General features: G+C 45.2%; 1 protein-coding gene across 3 annotated transcripts in view; it reads right to left on the reverse strand.

Moving 5' to 3' along the window:
- Nucleotides 1–1,168: 1,168 nt before the first annotated feature.
- The window catches only part of LOC143293557 (cephalotocin receptor 1-like), a 143,590-nt gene continuing 126,954 nt past the window's right edge, over nucleotides 1,169–17,804 (reverse strand). For all 3 annotated transcript variants that reach the window (XM_076604513.1, XM_076604533.1, XM_076604523.1), the window contains 4 exons: nucleotides 16,994–17,185; nucleotides 13,839–14,086; nucleotides 7,560–7,897; nucleotides 1,169–1,655 (listed from right to left, as the gene is read on the reverse strand). In XM_076604513.1, coding sequence (XP_076460628.1) covers nucleotides 1,372–1,655; nucleotides 7,560–7,897; nucleotides 13,839–14,086; nucleotides 16,994–17,185 — 1,062 coding nt within the window. In that variant the 3' untranslated portion in view covers nucleotides 1,169–1,371. The remainder of the gene's footprint in view (nucleotides 1,656–7,559; nucleotides 7,898–13,838; nucleotides 14,087–16,993; nucleotides 17,186–17,804) is intronic.

The following is a 17,804-nucleotide window of genomic DNA, read 5'->3' on the forward strand; positions in this document are numbered from 1 at the left end:
ATACAATTTTCTCCACTTGTGTTGGAAACAAACACACGAACACAATAAACAGCTTCGTATATTTTAAGACCTAACTTTGTTTTGTTCCTGCCAATGGCCACTTTGTCAGAGCAACACGTTCCTTGAAAATCTGTCACGAGTATTCTCCCTGTCACTTGTAATCAAGACTAGCATTCAGTTACCTGTATTCGTTCCGGTCTCAGACTGCCTCGCTTTCATCTTGAATACAAAATGTTAGCCTTACCTTACCCTGGTCAGAGGAATTCCTTGATACAACTTTGAGATCATCCTATAACATAACTGATGAAGAATCTAGCAGTTGAAACATTTTCCTTAAAACAGATCAGGGTTCACCTTCAGAAGAATACAATAGGTTCTCACAAAGATAAAACATCCTGTTTCTGGCACAGTGTGAAGAAAATTCCGAAGATCAAACTAAAATGGTGATCCACATTTTCCACCCTTTTGGGGAAATCTCCCTGAACCACTCACCACGTTTCCTCGTAACAATCCCTTGGTTTCCATTTTTTCCTGATTGATCAAGCGCCAGCATCCCCTATCATTTTCCTTGAAAACAGCAGCTGTGGTGTATGAACTGATGACATTGCACAGTGGACAGAAAAACCACTTGCACAGACCCAGGCTTTGACACACAAGTGACAGAACTGAAGGAATCTGCTGAACAGTTCTGGGCGGAGCTCCGAAGACTCTTCACACTGATCAGGGAGAAAAGAAGATGTGATGTATGGGTCAGTCCGCACGCTTTGGCACCTCCTTGAAACTGATAACCCATCTTCCTACGACGTGTTTCCACTTCTTTCAGCTTTGTCCCAACGCAGTGACGCATCCTTGAGAAACTGAAACAGAAACTCAGCTTTCTCTCTGTGCACGAGCTGTTCAGTCCGCGCGTTTTGACACCTCCTTGAAACTGAAAGCTGATCTTCATATAATGTGTTTTCACTGCAGCTTCTGTTTCCGTCAGCAAGAGGAGTTGTCAAGGCACGTGTCCACACTTTGACACCACCTTGAAACTGAAAGCTGAACTTCCTCTTAACGTGCTCCCGCTTCAGTTTCTCTCCTCAGCACGAGCTGTTCAGGTCCGCGCGTTTTTACACCTCCTTGAAACTGAAAACTGATCTTCTTAAAACATGTTTCTCTCTCTCTCTCTCTAACCAGGAACTGTTATTCCGGCACGTGTCCACGTTTTGACACATCCTTGAAACTGAAAACTGATCTTCTTAAAACCTCTCTCTCTCTAAACAGGAACTGTTATTCCGGCATGTGTTCACGCTTTAACACCTCCTTGAAACTGAAAACTGATGTTCCTCTAACGTGGGCGTTCCTCTCTCTCTCTCTCTCTCTCTCTCTCTCTCAGCACGAGCTGTTGTTCCGGCACGCGTCCCTGTTCCAAGGACTAGCTTCACGAGAGCTGCAGCGCGACAGGTCGTACATGGACGTCCGGTGGCTGCGACCCTCCGACTCGTAGGAGGCGGTGATGACGTGCGTGGAGCGGGTCCAGGAGCGGGAGAAGGGCCGCTGGGAGGCCCGGGTGCCGCAGGGGCCGCAGCAGGAGCGGCCCGAGAAGTAGAGGTAGATCCAGGGGTTGGTGCAGCTGTTGAGGGAGGCCAGGAGGGCGATGATGGTGAACACCGAGCCTGCAATGTGGAACAAGGAAACTTTGTTTTACATGTGTGTCTGTCTGTATGTTCTGTCTGCATGAAGGCCCAACGCTCAGCTTATACTACATTCTTTCATTTCGGCCAGCAGCAAGCCAGCTTCTCCACTGTACATTTACAGCTTAGTCTTTTTGTGAAGGACTATGACTCTCAAACTAGGAGGCAAAATTGCACTGGCTCTTAGTGCTGCAGCCTTGGGGACAAGTTGGCCTTTAGGGACCATCCCAACGCCGACTGTCCTAAAACCCTCTTGGCCGAGAGAGTGGGGATGTGATGTGGGCAAGACATTCTCCACAAAAATCAAATTTTAACCTAGATACTTGGGGCACACAGTTGCCTCCTCTGCTGTTTTGATGGTCATAGTCGGATACAACATACATATGTCTGTCTGTCTGTCTGTATGTATGTATGTATGCATGTATGTATGTATGTATGTATGTATGTTTTGGGCTGCGGAGTCACATGCGCTGTCATCGTTGAATGCGCAGACCTCGTTGTCGTCGGCTTCAGACAGACTACCAAGATATATGTATGTTAATATTTTACACAAACCTATCGTGGGCTCTCAAGTAGATGTGTTTTTTGTGTGAATATGGATCAGTCCGCGTGCTTTGATACCTTCTTGAAACTGAAAGTGATTGACTGAATGGAACAGCATGACTGATGGATAATTCTTCACTGTTGTCTGTAGGTAAAGTCAGGAACCAGCGTATAATAAAAGAAATATACAGCAGATTCAAAAAGCTAGAACAGTGCGTGTGTGTGTGTGTGTGTGTGTGGGGGTGAGGGGGTGGTGGGGGTGTGCGTGTGTGTGCATGTGTGTGTGCTTGCGTCGTGTGTGTATATGTGTATGTATGTGTGTGCGTGCGTGCGTGCGTGTGTGTGTGTGTGTGTGTGTGTGTGTGTGTGTGTGTGTGTGTGTGTGTGTGTGTGTGTGTGTGTGTATGCGTGCGGTGCATAGAGCTTGGTGTCTGACCGAAGATACACGCTATATAAGTACTCATGCAGCTGCTGCTGTTGCTACCACTGCTACCATCACTACTACTTTCTTCTTTCAATCCTCCCTCCCTCTTTCCATCTTTCTACTCATGTTAACCCACACTTTCTCGGAATCCACCGCTTTCTCACACATTGCGAGAAAGCGTTGATCACCACCCCCCCCCCCCCCACTCCCAACGTTTTCTCGCGAGAAAGTGTGAGGTTACCGAGGGTCCTTCACGAGGCGGTCTTCTTTTTGAATCCCACTGTCAATTTAAAAAAAAAAAAATCTCGTTCTTTATTTTTACAGACACTAAGACTGTCGTTGCCAGTGCTGTTCCTTACTACCGTGCAGTGTTCGTAGCTCTGAACTCTCGCAGCAGCCACCCAACTCTCTCGTTCGCCACTGTTTTATAGACACTGATGTGTGCAGCTTTCCAAGCTTTTCAATACAAGTTTGTTCTTTCCTAACACCCAGGTTCCTCAGCTTTTACAGACAGTAGTGACATTTGTCGTTCCTCACTATTTTTTCCCTGTCTTCTTCATCTTCTTAATAGCAGCAGCAGCAGCAGCAGGAGCAGGAGCAGTAGCAGCAGCAGTAGCAGTAGTAGAATTGATATGTACACAGCGCCTATCTTCGGTCAGAGACCAAGCTCCAAGCCCATCACACACACACACACACACACACACACACACACACACACACACGCACACACACACACACACACACACACTCTCTCTCTCTCTCTCTTACCCCCTCTCTCTGTGTCTCTTACCCCCCTTCCAACCCCCCACCCCCCGCCTCTCTCTCTTTCACTGAGGCACACACGCCAGCAGCAGGATCACCTAATTGCGTGTTCTGGGTTTGCTGCATTCATTCGTGGCTTGTCCAGAGATGGTTTCTGGTTAAAGGGGTTGCCCTGCCTGCTTCCTCTATGACGTACCATTGTAACACACACACAAAATAACAACATCTTCCGGACTTCTGTCATTCCCGGGTCGTATCACACGCCTTGAATTGTGGAGGAAAGGAAGCTACCTGCTGTCATCACGTCTCACATTTTCTGGAAGGATAATCCAGGAGACAAGAACACAAAACTTTCACACACACACACACACACACACACACACACACACACACACACACACACACACACACACACACAGCACGCCCTTTCTCACACTGGAAGCAGGCTAACCCCAGCAGACATTAGCAAGGATAAAACTTTTCAGACTCGATAGGAGCTGCAGCAAAAGCAGTACGCGCACGTTTCGGAATTCTATGGGCGCGAAAGTGAATATCACAGGGGCTAAAAAGGCATGAAAGAAAGCCATAAGACACCGACCCCCACACCGTCTTCTCACAGAAAGGGAGCGATTTCGTCTCTTCAGTTACGGCAAAAAAAAAAAGGTGAAAAACACAACAGCAAATAAACAACAAAACAACAGCCGAACAAAATACACCCTGAACAAGGACGACACAAGAAAAACAAGCCAACAACACTGTTTTCTGCCCAGCACACACTGGCCTGACACCTGACAACATGAAACTGCAAGAACTGGAAGAAAGACGGCAGCAGATAACAGATTAATTCCCTTCAAACTTAGAAAAAAACAGCCCGAGAACATCTTTTTACAGACATGAAAACGAAACTCTTTGCTTTATTATTATTTTTTCTTTCTTTTATCTTTCCCCTGTATTTCATTTTTCTGTCTCTCTTTTAGCTTTTTTTTAGTGTTTTTTATCTCCTTCTTTTCTTGAAACCGGTGGGTCTAGAGGTTTCAAATAATAAATTAATTTTTACAGAAGAAGTGTTGATGTTGTTGTTGTTGTTGTTGATTTTCCGCTGCAACTGTTATCTATCTGAAAGGGATCGCACTAGCTGGAGGATGGTGTGTGGATTTGAATGAGCGACAATAACTGGATTTTTTTTTTTTCGTTTGTTTCTTTTTCTTTCTTTCTTTCGTTCTTTCTTTCTTTTTCGTCTTTTGTTTTCGTGTTTGTTCCCTTGTACCCGTTATTAACTGTGTGCAAGTAGATGAAAAGCGCAAAGAATCATTAGCGAAAGGTTGTGTGTATTTGTAGGAGTGACACAGACTTGTTTTGCTATTCTTACTATTGTTTTCTTTTTCCTTTTTTTCTTTTTCTTTCCTTTTTAAAAACATTGTTTTATATAGATTCATGGCATCATTTTTATATTTTTTGGTCACAGACCGTAAATGAATTAATGGTAACTCAGAAAAGTGAGTGTACCGAATAAAACGCCCATTAAATATTGTCACACAAGACACAGTTTTAAGTGAAACTGATCGATCCTTCAGAGGTGTTTCTAAGTTCTGCGTCTTACAGCTTGAAAAAGAAAAAAGAAAAATAACAACAGCTGACCCCCCAGTGCATGTGAGGCATATCAAATAATTAGATGTAATTAATCAAATATGGAATCAGAATCATTATTTATTTCATTATTTTTTCTGGTATGTCTTCATATTCTGTTATATACCATTATGAACTATTTTTTAGTGTACTTTCACGGGAGGCGCACATTGTACTATCTTCTTCTTTTTCTAACCATTATCTTCCCACAGACCGCCGACGTGGCTTGTGAAAATGCGAAGTTAAGAAAAGCACTTACACTTGTGTCTTGTTCAAGTGGAGGTTCTTTTCCATTTCTCGATGAAAGTTTCTTGACTGATATTTTCTGGCGAACTTACCCATCACGATTAATAATGTTGCTGCCCAGCCATTTTTGCTTTCTTATACAGTTTGTGACAACTGTTTTATAAACAGCACGTCAAAGATGATGGACAGTTTGCCTTGTCCACAGTAATATGCTCCATTGTCACATTTCTGTTCAACGGAAAGGAATGTAGGAAAAGGGCCAGGGAGGGGGGTATGTTGGTAAAAAGATGAAAGACGTATCCCCCTTTTCTGCAAAGGGAAAGCGTGGCAACACAAACAAATCTGGCATAAAGAAGCATCTTCAATGAAATCCCCGCTGACAGCTCCTTGTTATTGAAAAGAAGGAAATCAAACCCGATTGGCAGCTGGTAAGCGCTCACAGAACAAAGCAGCGTGGTGCCGTGAATTAGCATAGTTCTGCATAGGGATAGCTGTGTCCAGGTCGAATTCTGTTTGTCGGGTTCTCCGGTCCATACTCAAACTGTACCCGAAGCGAAATCTGCAGGGTTTTTTTTGTGTGTGTTCGGTTACAATGGTATTGTCACATGCACATCACATTACTTTACATCACGCCGCATTACATCACATCATGATCTATTCTGTCTATAATTATATATATATCACATCATACCATACCACACCACACCACACCACACCACACCAAACACCACCACACCATATTGTGTTGACATTATAACCAATTGTATCCTAACGTAGTCGCCATTCCAGAATCGGTTCTTTTTCCATTAAGCGACCACAATCAACCCTCTGATTCTTATGTCGCTGTTATGAAAGGGGGGCCTACCAGTCAGCGAAAAAAAAAAAGTATTTGTATTGCCAGTCTTGCTGCCACCAAGACACCCCACACAGTCATTTTGGGTCTCCTCTCACAAGATCCCTCCACATACATTGCCAGTCTTGCTGCCACCAGGCGTTGGACATCTGATCCAGTGTTCACCGATAACGTTTCGGCAAGGTGTTGTGTCCTTGGGGAAAGCACTTCACTACGATTTTCCTCAATCCACCAAGATGTGAATGGGCGCCTGACATCCACTGGGGTGGGGTGGGGGTGTTAGACCGGCGGAAGGAGAGGACTGGGTCCCGCCTTCCAATGTCAACCCCGAGACACAGTGGCTATGAAGTGACCGCCTAGATGGCCGTAAAAGGCCAAGAGACCTTTCATCTTTTTATTTTCAATCTAACACTCCACCATACCACACCACGCCAAACACCACGCCATATTCACGTTACATTATGATCCACTGTATCCTCTTACTACACCACTTCCATAAGCATCCATCGTCCCCACACCTGCCTCCCTCATCCCTCCTGTATCCAGCACCCCCTCTCCTCTTCTTCTCCTCCTCCTATTCCTCCTCCTTCTTCTTTTCCTCCTCCTCTTCTTCTTCTCCCACCATCGGGGCACAACAACCGGTTCTTCCTCTCTGACCGAAGGGGCACCACTGACGACATGGAATCCGTTCTCTTCTTCCTCTCTGACTGTAGGGGCACCACTGACGACATGGAATCCGTTCTCTTCTTCATCTCTGACTGTAGGGGCACCACTGACGACATGGAATCCGTTCTCTTCTTCATCTCTGACTGTAGGGGCACTACTGACGACATGGAATCCTTATCATTCTTCCTCTCTGATTGTAGGGGCACCACTGACGATATGGAATCCGTTCTCTTCTTCTTCTCCCACCATCGGGGCACAACTGACGACATGGCAACCGGTTACACTGACTGTAAGGGCGCCACTGACGATATGGAATCCGTTCTCTTCTTCATCTCTGACTGTAGGGGCACCACTGACGATATGGAATCCGTTCTCTTCTTCCTCTCTGACTGTAGGGGCACCACTGACGATATGGAATCCGTTCTCTTCTTCCTCTCTGACTGTAGGGGCACCACTGACGATATGGAATCCTTACCATTCTTCCTCTCTGACCGTAGGGGCATCACCGACGACTCGCCAACCAGACTGAGGAAAAGCGTAGTGAAGTGCTTACCCCAAGGACACAAAAAATGTTATCTCGAACACTGGTCAGTGGTCCAACGCCTAACCGATTCTGACATCGCGACAAAGCGTCAAAAGCGTCTCTCTCTCTCTCTCTCTCTCCCTCTCACCCGCTCCTCCCCCTCTCAGCCCCCCCCCTCTCCCAACACCAACACCCCCGACCCCACCCACCCCCTCCACTCACTCATCATCACTCATCACTCACCCTCAAAGACCACGGTCTCGTCCCAGACGGTCAGCATGTTGACGATGAAGAAGGGCGCCCAGCACAGGAGGTAGCACAGCACCACCATGAGGGTCAGCTTGACCGTCTTCACCTTGGACTTGGTCATCCCCCGCTGGTGGCCGCGCGGCTTGCTCTTCCCCGACGTCAGGCAGCGCAATGATTGCGCGTCCTCCCCGCCGCCGCCGCCACTGCCGCCGCGACCGCCCGGGCCCACGTGGTGGTGACCGTTGGCGGCGTCCTCCGGGCTGAGGCGGGTAGAGGCGGTGACGACGTTGTTGTGGGTGGTGCTGCTGGTGCTGGTGCTGCTGCTGGGCCTGCTGCAATGTGGTGCGGTGGGGTGGGGTGGGGACAAACACACAAACATGCACACATGTAAACTTTGTCAGCAACTGCTGCCGAAAAAGAAAAAAAGAAAAAAAAAAGAAAGAAAAGCCATTGCATATCGGAGTGATTCAATCTCTTGTTCATTAATTTTGTTATTTGTTGTGTGTGTGTGTGTGTGTGTGTGTGTGTGTGTGTGTGTGTGTGTGTGTGGTACATGTAACTTTGCATGCGTGTCTTATAATAAACCTTGTTAAGGTTTAATTGAATTGACATAAGATTGATTCAGATTCAGATTCAGATTCTGATTCATGATTCAGACACACACACACACACACACACACACACAAAGAGCTAAGAGGCGTCGGTCCGACGTTGACAAACATTTGGAATATGCGTTAGTTCCACTGTAAGGCCATGCCTTATGAATGGTCTTGTACCACAGCTTCTCCCCTCCTCTCTCTCTCTCTCTCTCACTGTGTGTGTGTGTGTGTGTGTGTGTGTGTGTGTGTGTGTGTGTGTGTGTGTGTTCGCGCGCGTGTGTACTTATCCGTTTGGGCATTGTTGGTCCCTATGTACTTGTGGATTTGCTGACATTACGTCAGTTTCAGCTGACAGCAAGTTGCAATACAGCAATGGCTCTAAATACGAATCGTAACTCATTCACGAGCAAGATGGAGAACAACAGAAATGAACACGAATTTCATTTCGTCAAGTGTTAAAGCACAAAAGAAACACGTCATAGTATTGGCCTCACGGACAGGTGGCAGGGCATGAAAACAGTCATGATTCCCCTTTCAATTTCCCCATCCCTTTGCATTTTGATGCAAAGCATAACCCATTATCTTGGGCTGGTTTGCAGTTATATATCTATTGTCTGTTGTTTTGAAACACTGGGGAAAATTGGAACATAAAACAATATACGTAAAAATGGTGGAAAGTAAATAAACATTGCCAGCGCAAATCACACTGCCCTCCTTACGCTTCTGATAAGCATACTCTTATAAACTCGTTGTGGCTGTACTTGTATGTGTTTTTTTTTACACGCAGTCACGCACACAGACACAAGATACACACACACAGACACAAGATACACACACACACACACACACACACACACACACACACACACACACACACACACACACACGCACACACACACACACACACACAAAGAGGGCCTCCCTGACATCCGATACAGACATAACGTGTATCCATAATTCAGTATCGCACCGCTGAACTTGTTCTGACATCAAGCCCGAGGGTTTGAGGTCCTGTCTGTACACAGTGGCAACACAATCTTCATGCTTAATTCAATACAACAGGGGCTCGGCGCTGGGACGAAGGACTAAACTATTCATCAACAAATCGATGGGTGGACCACTGTGAAAGAAATGTCAAATTCTGTTTATGCGCTGGGAAACGTTGATTCGCCCCAGGCGCTAAGCCCCCAAAGTACACGAACAGAAATGTTCCGAGCTCTATGGAAAATGATGGTGGGTGCTGCATAAAGGACAACTTCCCCTCAGCCAGAAAAAGCGGAAACTTACTTTCCTGACCTTTTTTTTTTTTTTTTTTTATTTTTTTTTACCAAATCGAACTGCCAGTGATCTGGTGAGCGGAAAGCGCTTGTACTGTGTATGTGAAATATGGACCATGTGGAGTGACATGAACAGAAAGACTCAGTCAGACTGGCAGACAGTCTGACAGGAGGAGGGGTATTGTCATACTAAGCAACATGACAAGAAAAGACAAGACAATGTGAAAGAAAACAAAAACAAACCATGCATGGAAGAATGTAACGTTTCCAAGCGACACAGATTTTCAGTTGTTTTTCTCAGCTGACAGAAGGTATGACCGTACCTACATTGTGTACGATATGGGTTCGTATTTTCATTGCAAAATAGACATGAATTCCAAGGCTCCTAGCATCGTGCATGTCGTCACATATCATAACATGTTGTCTCAGTATTTACGCTGAAAGAGAGAGAGACAGAGACACAGAGACACAGAGAGAGAGACACCGAGAGAGAGGAGATGACAACAATGTATAATGAACAACTTTAATGTCATCAGCAGTGAACATGCTGTTTGACACGGGGATACACAGATCGTCTTCCTTTATGTGTGAAATGAAAGAAAATGGAAACAAAAACAAATCAAAGAAGAAAAAAGAGAACAATAAATTATTAAGAATGAAGTCATTCCAGTATAAGTGGTATTCAGCGGCGACCAGAAGACTTCACCAATACGAAATCGTCAAGAATAATTCCACGCCCACTATAGTTCTACTCTTGTAATTTTTGTTTCTTGCGTACGTTGTTAGCTTCCGCAATAAACTTGACGAGTGTACTTATATAATCATTTCTGTCTGTTTGTAATAGACCATCGAAGTCACTTCTTTCTGCTTATGAGGATCTAAAAACGTTATATTTGTCTCGAGTATTTTCATATTCTTCGCAGCGAAATACAAAAGCGAAATTCAATTTCGACACTTCCATCATTTTAGATATTGGGCAAATACTTCTCGGCTGCTTTCGAGTATTGTACCAACACTGACAGGCAGAAGACCCATCGTCCTCGTTCGGAAACGAGAAATTGAATCCCTGTGCCATTCTCTTGAGACCACTGACAGACATTATTTCCCTGGCTGCAGATCACTACTGAACTGCAAAAAAGCACGTACGTTCGTTATTTTCCATTTTTAGAATGTTCCGTTTGCTGAAAGGATGCAGTCACACACACACACACACACACACACACACACACACACACACACACTACAACCCGCCCCCAGCTCTTTACATATAGACATGCACCCACCTAACCGTGGCCACAACACCCACTCTCCCGCTAAACATCTGACCAATCACTTCTCTGTTCACGGCAAACAAAAGAACACAAAGAAAGGAACTGCACTCAAGGCAGTTTCCGTTCTGCAAGTCTGAGAAGATTAGGAACAAGCCAATGTAAGACGGATGGAACTGAAGGGAAAATGTATTGCTTTTTCTGTCACCAGTTCGACGCTTTCAATGGTGATATCACACGGCTTGCACGCTCAGTTCAGCCCGTTCATTGGTTTTGAACCAGATGCACACATGGCCACGTCAATTTCTTGTAGTGTATCAAGTGACAAAGTTTACAAAGTTTGAGCTACGTTTTGCTTCTTCCAATATACTATGTATGTTCTTTAGCTGTATGGTATGTTTATCATGTGACCAGTTTACAAAGTTTGAACTACGTTTGGCTTCTTCCAATATATTATGTATGTTCTTAGGTTGTATAGATGTTCTTTAGTTGTCTCTCGTATTTCTGCATGAGGACACGCGAAGAAATACAAGAGACGTTTCGGATTGCCCAGTCTCTCACTTTTCTCGCTGCTTTTCGAGCACGTGTAATATGTGCGAAGAGATTACAGTCCCAAACTCTTCTTCCAGCGACGCTTCGTTTCCTGTGAGATTGAGGGACATCACTCGCGTACAATATTGAAACCTATTAAGTGTTTCACCCGAAAGCCATAAGCGTCTACTCTCTTCCCATTATTGCCACAGACCTCTTGAATCTGCTCTTCATCATCATCATCATCATCATCATCATCATCATTCTTCTTCTTCATATTCGAAATATATTCTTTATTAATTCATAATACACTCTCTTGCAAAAGAGTGCAAGCTGGAAAGGTTTGTGCTTTATATGATATTATTAAATTTGTCATGGCCAAAAAAAACAAAAACAAAAAAAACCACAAAAAACAAACAAACAGAAAACAAAACAAAACAGCTATACATAAAACTGTTTCATTGTACTTATACCCGCATTCATACGGAAAAAAATACCCCGTGAAATTCAATATTCATAAATAGAGACGATAAAAAAAGCAATTCGAAACTTTGGTGGCAGCTCATTCTAGATCAAACAAAACCGTTGTTTCTTTTCTTCTTCTTCTTCTTTTTTTTTTTTTTTTTCCTCAGTTGCGTTCAAGTCTTCAGAGCACATATTTTCTTTCTTTTGTTTTTCTTGGCATTGTACATTTATCTTGTTTTTTCTCTCATTTTTTTTTTCAGAGAGCTCTGCAAGTGGGTTTCCTCACTGGTCAGGAAAAAAGACTGAAATCGGTTTATCACATAACAACAAAGCAGCTCTCATACTTTCACGATGCATTTAATCACTACTACTACTACTACTACTAATTACAACATCAACATCATCATCATCAACAACAACAACAACAACAATAATAACAGCAACAACAACAACAATAATAATGACAACAACAACAACAATGATGATGATGATGATGATAATAATAATAAGAAGAAGAAGAAGAAGAAGAAATAATGCACTCTAAGTCCATAGCACAGTGGCCCAGAACGGAACTAATGAACATCAAAATGGGAAAGAAAAGAAAGGTAAAACAGTTCACAACAAAAAGTACTATGATCAAGATTTGTATGCAAGACAAATGGAACATATCAAGATAAAGCACACACACACACACACACACACACACACACACACACACACACACACACACACACACACACACACACACAGAGAGAGAGAGAGATAGAGAGAGAGAGATACATATATATGATCTGCACATATGTGTTTTGAGGTCGGATTAGATCAGATATTTTGTTTTGGGATGACAGATTTGGTAGGGAAGTTTTTCCCAGGTAACAAGACCAACTGATGAAAAGGCACGCTTTCCTAGTAATTCATTTTTACGATGTAGGAAACAAAGAACACGTGGATCAACAGACGATCGCAATGAACGGGATGAACCATGAGGCTGAACAAGCACTGAGGGGATGTGCCAGAAAAAAAAGTATTGAAACACACGCTAGAAATGTTGTAAACAATTCACTGAGCGACTGGAAGACAGTGAAGTTTAACCAGCAGAGGGCAGAGCTGATGTTTGGGTATGGTGAATCGAATTACCAAAATTATCATATAAAAACAGGTGACACCGTGCACTACGGCTATTACCACCTCCAGCGAGGCAGACATACCGATACACATAGACAAAATGACGTACCTTTACCTTGCCAGTTGATGATGCCCCTTTAATCTACAATGTGCTTTCCAATGGTGGGAAAACTAAGTCACTGAGTGCACCATTAGCCGTTTTCCATACCTTCATTCACAATTCAAGTCGCGTGAGCTTTAGCTGACAACAGTCAGCAGAACAATAAGAATGATACTTTTCGCAGAACTAAATCTTATAAAAACGAAACTTTAAGCTAACATCAGAAAGAGAAAAAAAATCACGCCATTTTGTTCAAGGTTGAAGGTATATAGATTCTGATTGGTTAATCACAAGATATCATTATCACTGGGGGCAGGTGTCCACAGCAGACTGGACACCCCTACACCTCCGAATAAATCCGCCTTCACCGAACACAGACCCAAGTCCCGGAAATCTTTACCGTAAGTGCTTTTTGCCAATATGTCGTTAAACTCAACTCTCCCCTTCACAGCAGACCTTACCGTTGTCTCTCAGGAGGCCCTCATGAACATGACTTGTCTTGGGGAAAACACAATAGGATTGCACTGGTTTCGTCTATTGTGGGAAAGAAAATAACATGTCCGGCGTTCGCGTGTGAGAAACACCTTAGCGTCTCTGTGTGAGAGTGTGAGAAGTCCCCTAAAGTTCCAATGTGAGAAGCCCCTTAACATCCCCGAGTGAGAATCCCCCTAACGTCCCCGTGTAAGAAGTCCCCTAACGTCCCTGTGTGATGAGCCCCTTAACATTTCCATGTAAGAAACCCCATAAAATCCCCACGTGAGAAGCCCCCTAACATCCCTGTGTGAGACCCCACTCCCACCCCCACCCCCGATAACGTCCCCGTGTGATTGCCCTTCACATCCCAGTGTGAAAAGCCCTTTACCCCAGGTCCACCCTCTCTCCCCACCCCACCCCCCACGACCTCTTACCTGAAGGAGATCCTCCACAGGAAGCTCTTGCTACTGCCGTCGGAGGTCCTGGCGGAGCTGGTGGTCCAGTGGTTGCCGGCCTGTTTGGAGTCCACGCTGATCCACACCACGTGGCAGATGCGGACGTAGCAGAAGGTCAGAAAGAGGAAGGGGATGGCGTACACAGACAGGAAGATCCATGTCACCCACGCCCGCAGGCCCCAGGGAGGGTCGAACTCCGCGTAGCATTCGTACCCTTCCCCGTCCATCTGAAACAGTGATTTGGATGTGTGAGTGTGTATGTGTGTGTGTGTGTGTGTGTGTGTGTGTGTGTATTGGGAGTGGGGTGGGGTGATGGGATAGAGTTGAGTTTTACGACCTATTGACTGAAGGAGATGAACAGGCGTGGGGTGGGGGTGGGAGGGGTTAATTAATTAAAGGCTAGCCTGGAATGAATCTGCTTCCTTTTTTCATTAACTTGATTAAACCGGTACACAGGGGGTACATTCCAACTAGGGTTGGGGGGTCAATGTTAACCAGACACAAGTTACTTTGGGTGTCATTCGAAAAAATCCCGGGGTAAAAGCCAGCACGGGGGAGGGAGGGAGGATTTGTTTGAGGCACTTATACCAGTCATGACTGGTGATTTGACAGGAAAAAAAAACCGGCAAGCCGATTCTAAACCCGTGTTAGCAAAATAGTCTTTAAGACCCCGGAATATACGAGTTAAAAAAACCCAACAACGATAACAAAACAAATCCAACTAATCCAGGGTGAAAAAAAGAAAAGATATGACACTTTCTCTTCCCATGCAGATGCCTGGACCTGAAGACAGCATATGGCGAAACTAACAAGACATGAAGCAGAACAGGTGAGCGAGTAAAAAATGGAAAAAAAAGTGAATCCCAGCGCCGAATATCCAAGATATCCAGAAGTCCTAGGTATGAACCACACACAACCATACAGCATCCCGAAAGACAGTGACTCTATCACACACACACACACACACACACACACACACAAAAACACACCACACACACACACACACACACACACACACACAAACACACCACACACACACACACACACACACACGATACACACACACACATACACACGCACACACACACACACACACACACACACACACACACACACACACACACACACACAATCTCCACTCCTCCCAAGACATCCAAATGCTGGACGCGCGATGTTATTCTTCCGTCAGAATAAACTTGTTGCATGATATTCTGTCAAAAGTTAGACCGCCTCGTTCGATTTTTGTCAATGCCGTCTCGGCAGTACAAATATAAGACGTGAAATAAATGGGAATCAAACTGCCAGAGCTAACACAGAAAGAAAACAAGCCATGTATCCAATCATGTATTCTGGGCACAATTGCAGAGTGGTTGCAACATTGGAGTTTCAGTTGGCAGGTCCTAGGTTGAAATCGTTGTCACTGTGCCTGGTGGCTTAAGGATGATTATTTGTCAGATCCCCCAGGTCGACAGATGTGCAGACTTGCTAATGACTGAACCCCTCCGTGTGTACACGCACGCAGAAGATCAAATGCACATGTTAAAGATCCTGTTATCCATGCCAGTGTCCGGTGGGTTACTGAAATAAGAAAATACCCAGCATGCACCCCCTTCCCCCGAAAACGGAGTATGGCTGCCTACATGACGGGTTAAAAGCTTACTCATACACCAACACACGAGAGAGCGTGGGAGTTGCAGCCAACAAACGCAAAAGAATAGTTCTAGACCTGTACTCTCATCCCCTCCCCCCAAAAACAAAACAAACAAACAAAAAAACAACACTATCAATCATCAGTACAATTTTTTTTTCCAAAAGTTCTGAAGTGTTTTAAGTTTTAAGCATTTCACGTCTTAACAGAACTTTTTGTTTTACGATCGTATTCGTATCGCGTGCTATTGTGGCCTTTTGTCATGACAACGATTAAATTCCGGACTCCTATCTAGAGAGGAGAGAGCGCCTCTACCCAGAATGCAACGACATCCCCCCCCCCCCTCCCCCTTTTTTTTTTTTTTTTATCCGCCAGTATCAGTTTCACTATCAGTGTGACGTACCCTCTATATAGTCCTTGGCTTGAAGCAAGTCTGGTCTTTTCCCATCAGAAGCGCCGAAATTATGGTGCACGTGGGCACTGGTTTTATCTCTTCGTCCGACAGATTGGTACCAAGACCGCCATTCGAGAGAGGAGCAGTGAATAGGGGGAAATCCTTGCTTCTTCGTGTGTGTGTGTGTGTGTGTGTGTGTGTGTGTGTGTGTGTGTGTTTTTTCCCTATACCTCAAATATCAAAGGTCCCACAAACAGGCCATCCGGAGCCATTGAGAGACTGCTCCCTTTCCCTCCCTTTCTTATATATATATATATATTTTTTCTTATACAAACCTTTTTCATGGTTATCATAACAATGAAGAGGCTCACTCACACACACACACACACACACACACACGCATATACATATCTCTTATTGATTAAAATGGATACTTACAGAGCGTCTGTCTTTGGTCACAGAGGCCAAGCTCCAAGAGATGTACAAACACAGAGTCATTTGCACAACAGCCTGCCTACCTACGTGGGTAGAGCAAACTGAGAGCTGCCGTTAGGCGCTCATCATTCGTTTCCTGTGTCATCCAGTACAGGCTTCAGTCACATAGAAACACACACACACACACACACACACACACACACACACACACACACACACACACACACACACACATACGTGCGCGTACATCTATATAAATATTATATATATATATATATATATATATATAGAGAGAGAGAGAGAGAGAGAGAGAGAGAGATCAGAGGGGGGTTTACCACGAAACTTTGCCAGGAACAACTCTCTTGTTACCGTTGGGTTCTTCGTTTTCACGTGCGTTATTCCCTACCCATCACAACCTTTCCTCAACCCCACACCCCACCCCGGCCTCCCACAATACACCCCTTCACTCCCCCCCACCCCCCACCCCGGCCTCCCACAATACACCCCTTCACTCCCCCCCCCACCTCCCACCCCGGCCTCCCACAATACACCCCTTCACCCCCACCCCGGCCTCCCACAATACACCCCTTCACCCCCCCCCCTACCCGCCTCCCTTCCCCTCCCCCCCCCCACCCCTCACCCAAACCACCTACTCACGTCTCTGAGGCTGAAGATGAAGAGCTGAGGGAGGGAGAAGAGGAAGGACAGCCCCCAGGCCAGGAGGATCATCAGGTGGATCCGCTTGGGCGACAGGGTCTGGTTGGTCAGCGGGTGGCAGATGGACACGTAGCGGTCCACCCCCGCCATTACCAGCACGTAGGACGACGCGTACATCGCCACCACCGACAGCTGCGACAGTTTCAGTTTTCAGTTTCAGTTTCTCTCATGGAGGCGTCACTGCCGTTTGGACAAATCCATATACGCTACATGCTACACCTGCTAGGCAGATGCCTGACCAGCAGCATAACCCAACGCGCTAAGCCAGGCCTCGAGTGCATGCTTGTATGATTATTTGTGTACCTATCAAGAGTGGATTTCTTCTACAGAATTTTGCCAGAGGACAACACCCTCGTTGCCATGGGTTCTTTTTCAGTGCGTGTGCTGCATGCACACGGGACCTCAGTCTATCGTCTCAGCCGAATGACTAGGCGCTCAGTTTGATTTTCCAGTCAAACATGGAAGAAAGGGGGAGAGTGGGGTTCGAACCCACAGCCTCACGGACTCTCTATATCGACAGCCATTCTGGCACCTTCCCCCGAACGCAGAAACACACAGAAACATCCAGTCAGGTTTCTTTTTTGTTTTTTTTTTTTTTTTTTTTTTTACTGCTCCATCACCTGAACCGTTTCAGTAGCATTGCTCCAACACCACCCATTCCGAATCTCACATACACCTGGGTTTTATCCGTCGCATTCCCAGCGCCGGCAGTCCACAGGGAACAACCGATGTTTTACTATTACTACTACAA

Source organism: Babylonia areolata, chromosome 1, assembly GCF_041734735.1.
Source record: "Babylonia areolata isolate BAREFJ2019XMU chromosome 1, ASM4173473v1, whole genome shotgun sequence".
Taxonomy (NCBI): Eukaryota; Metazoa; Mollusca; class Gastropoda; order Neogastropoda; family Buccinidae; genus Babylonia; species Babylonia areolata.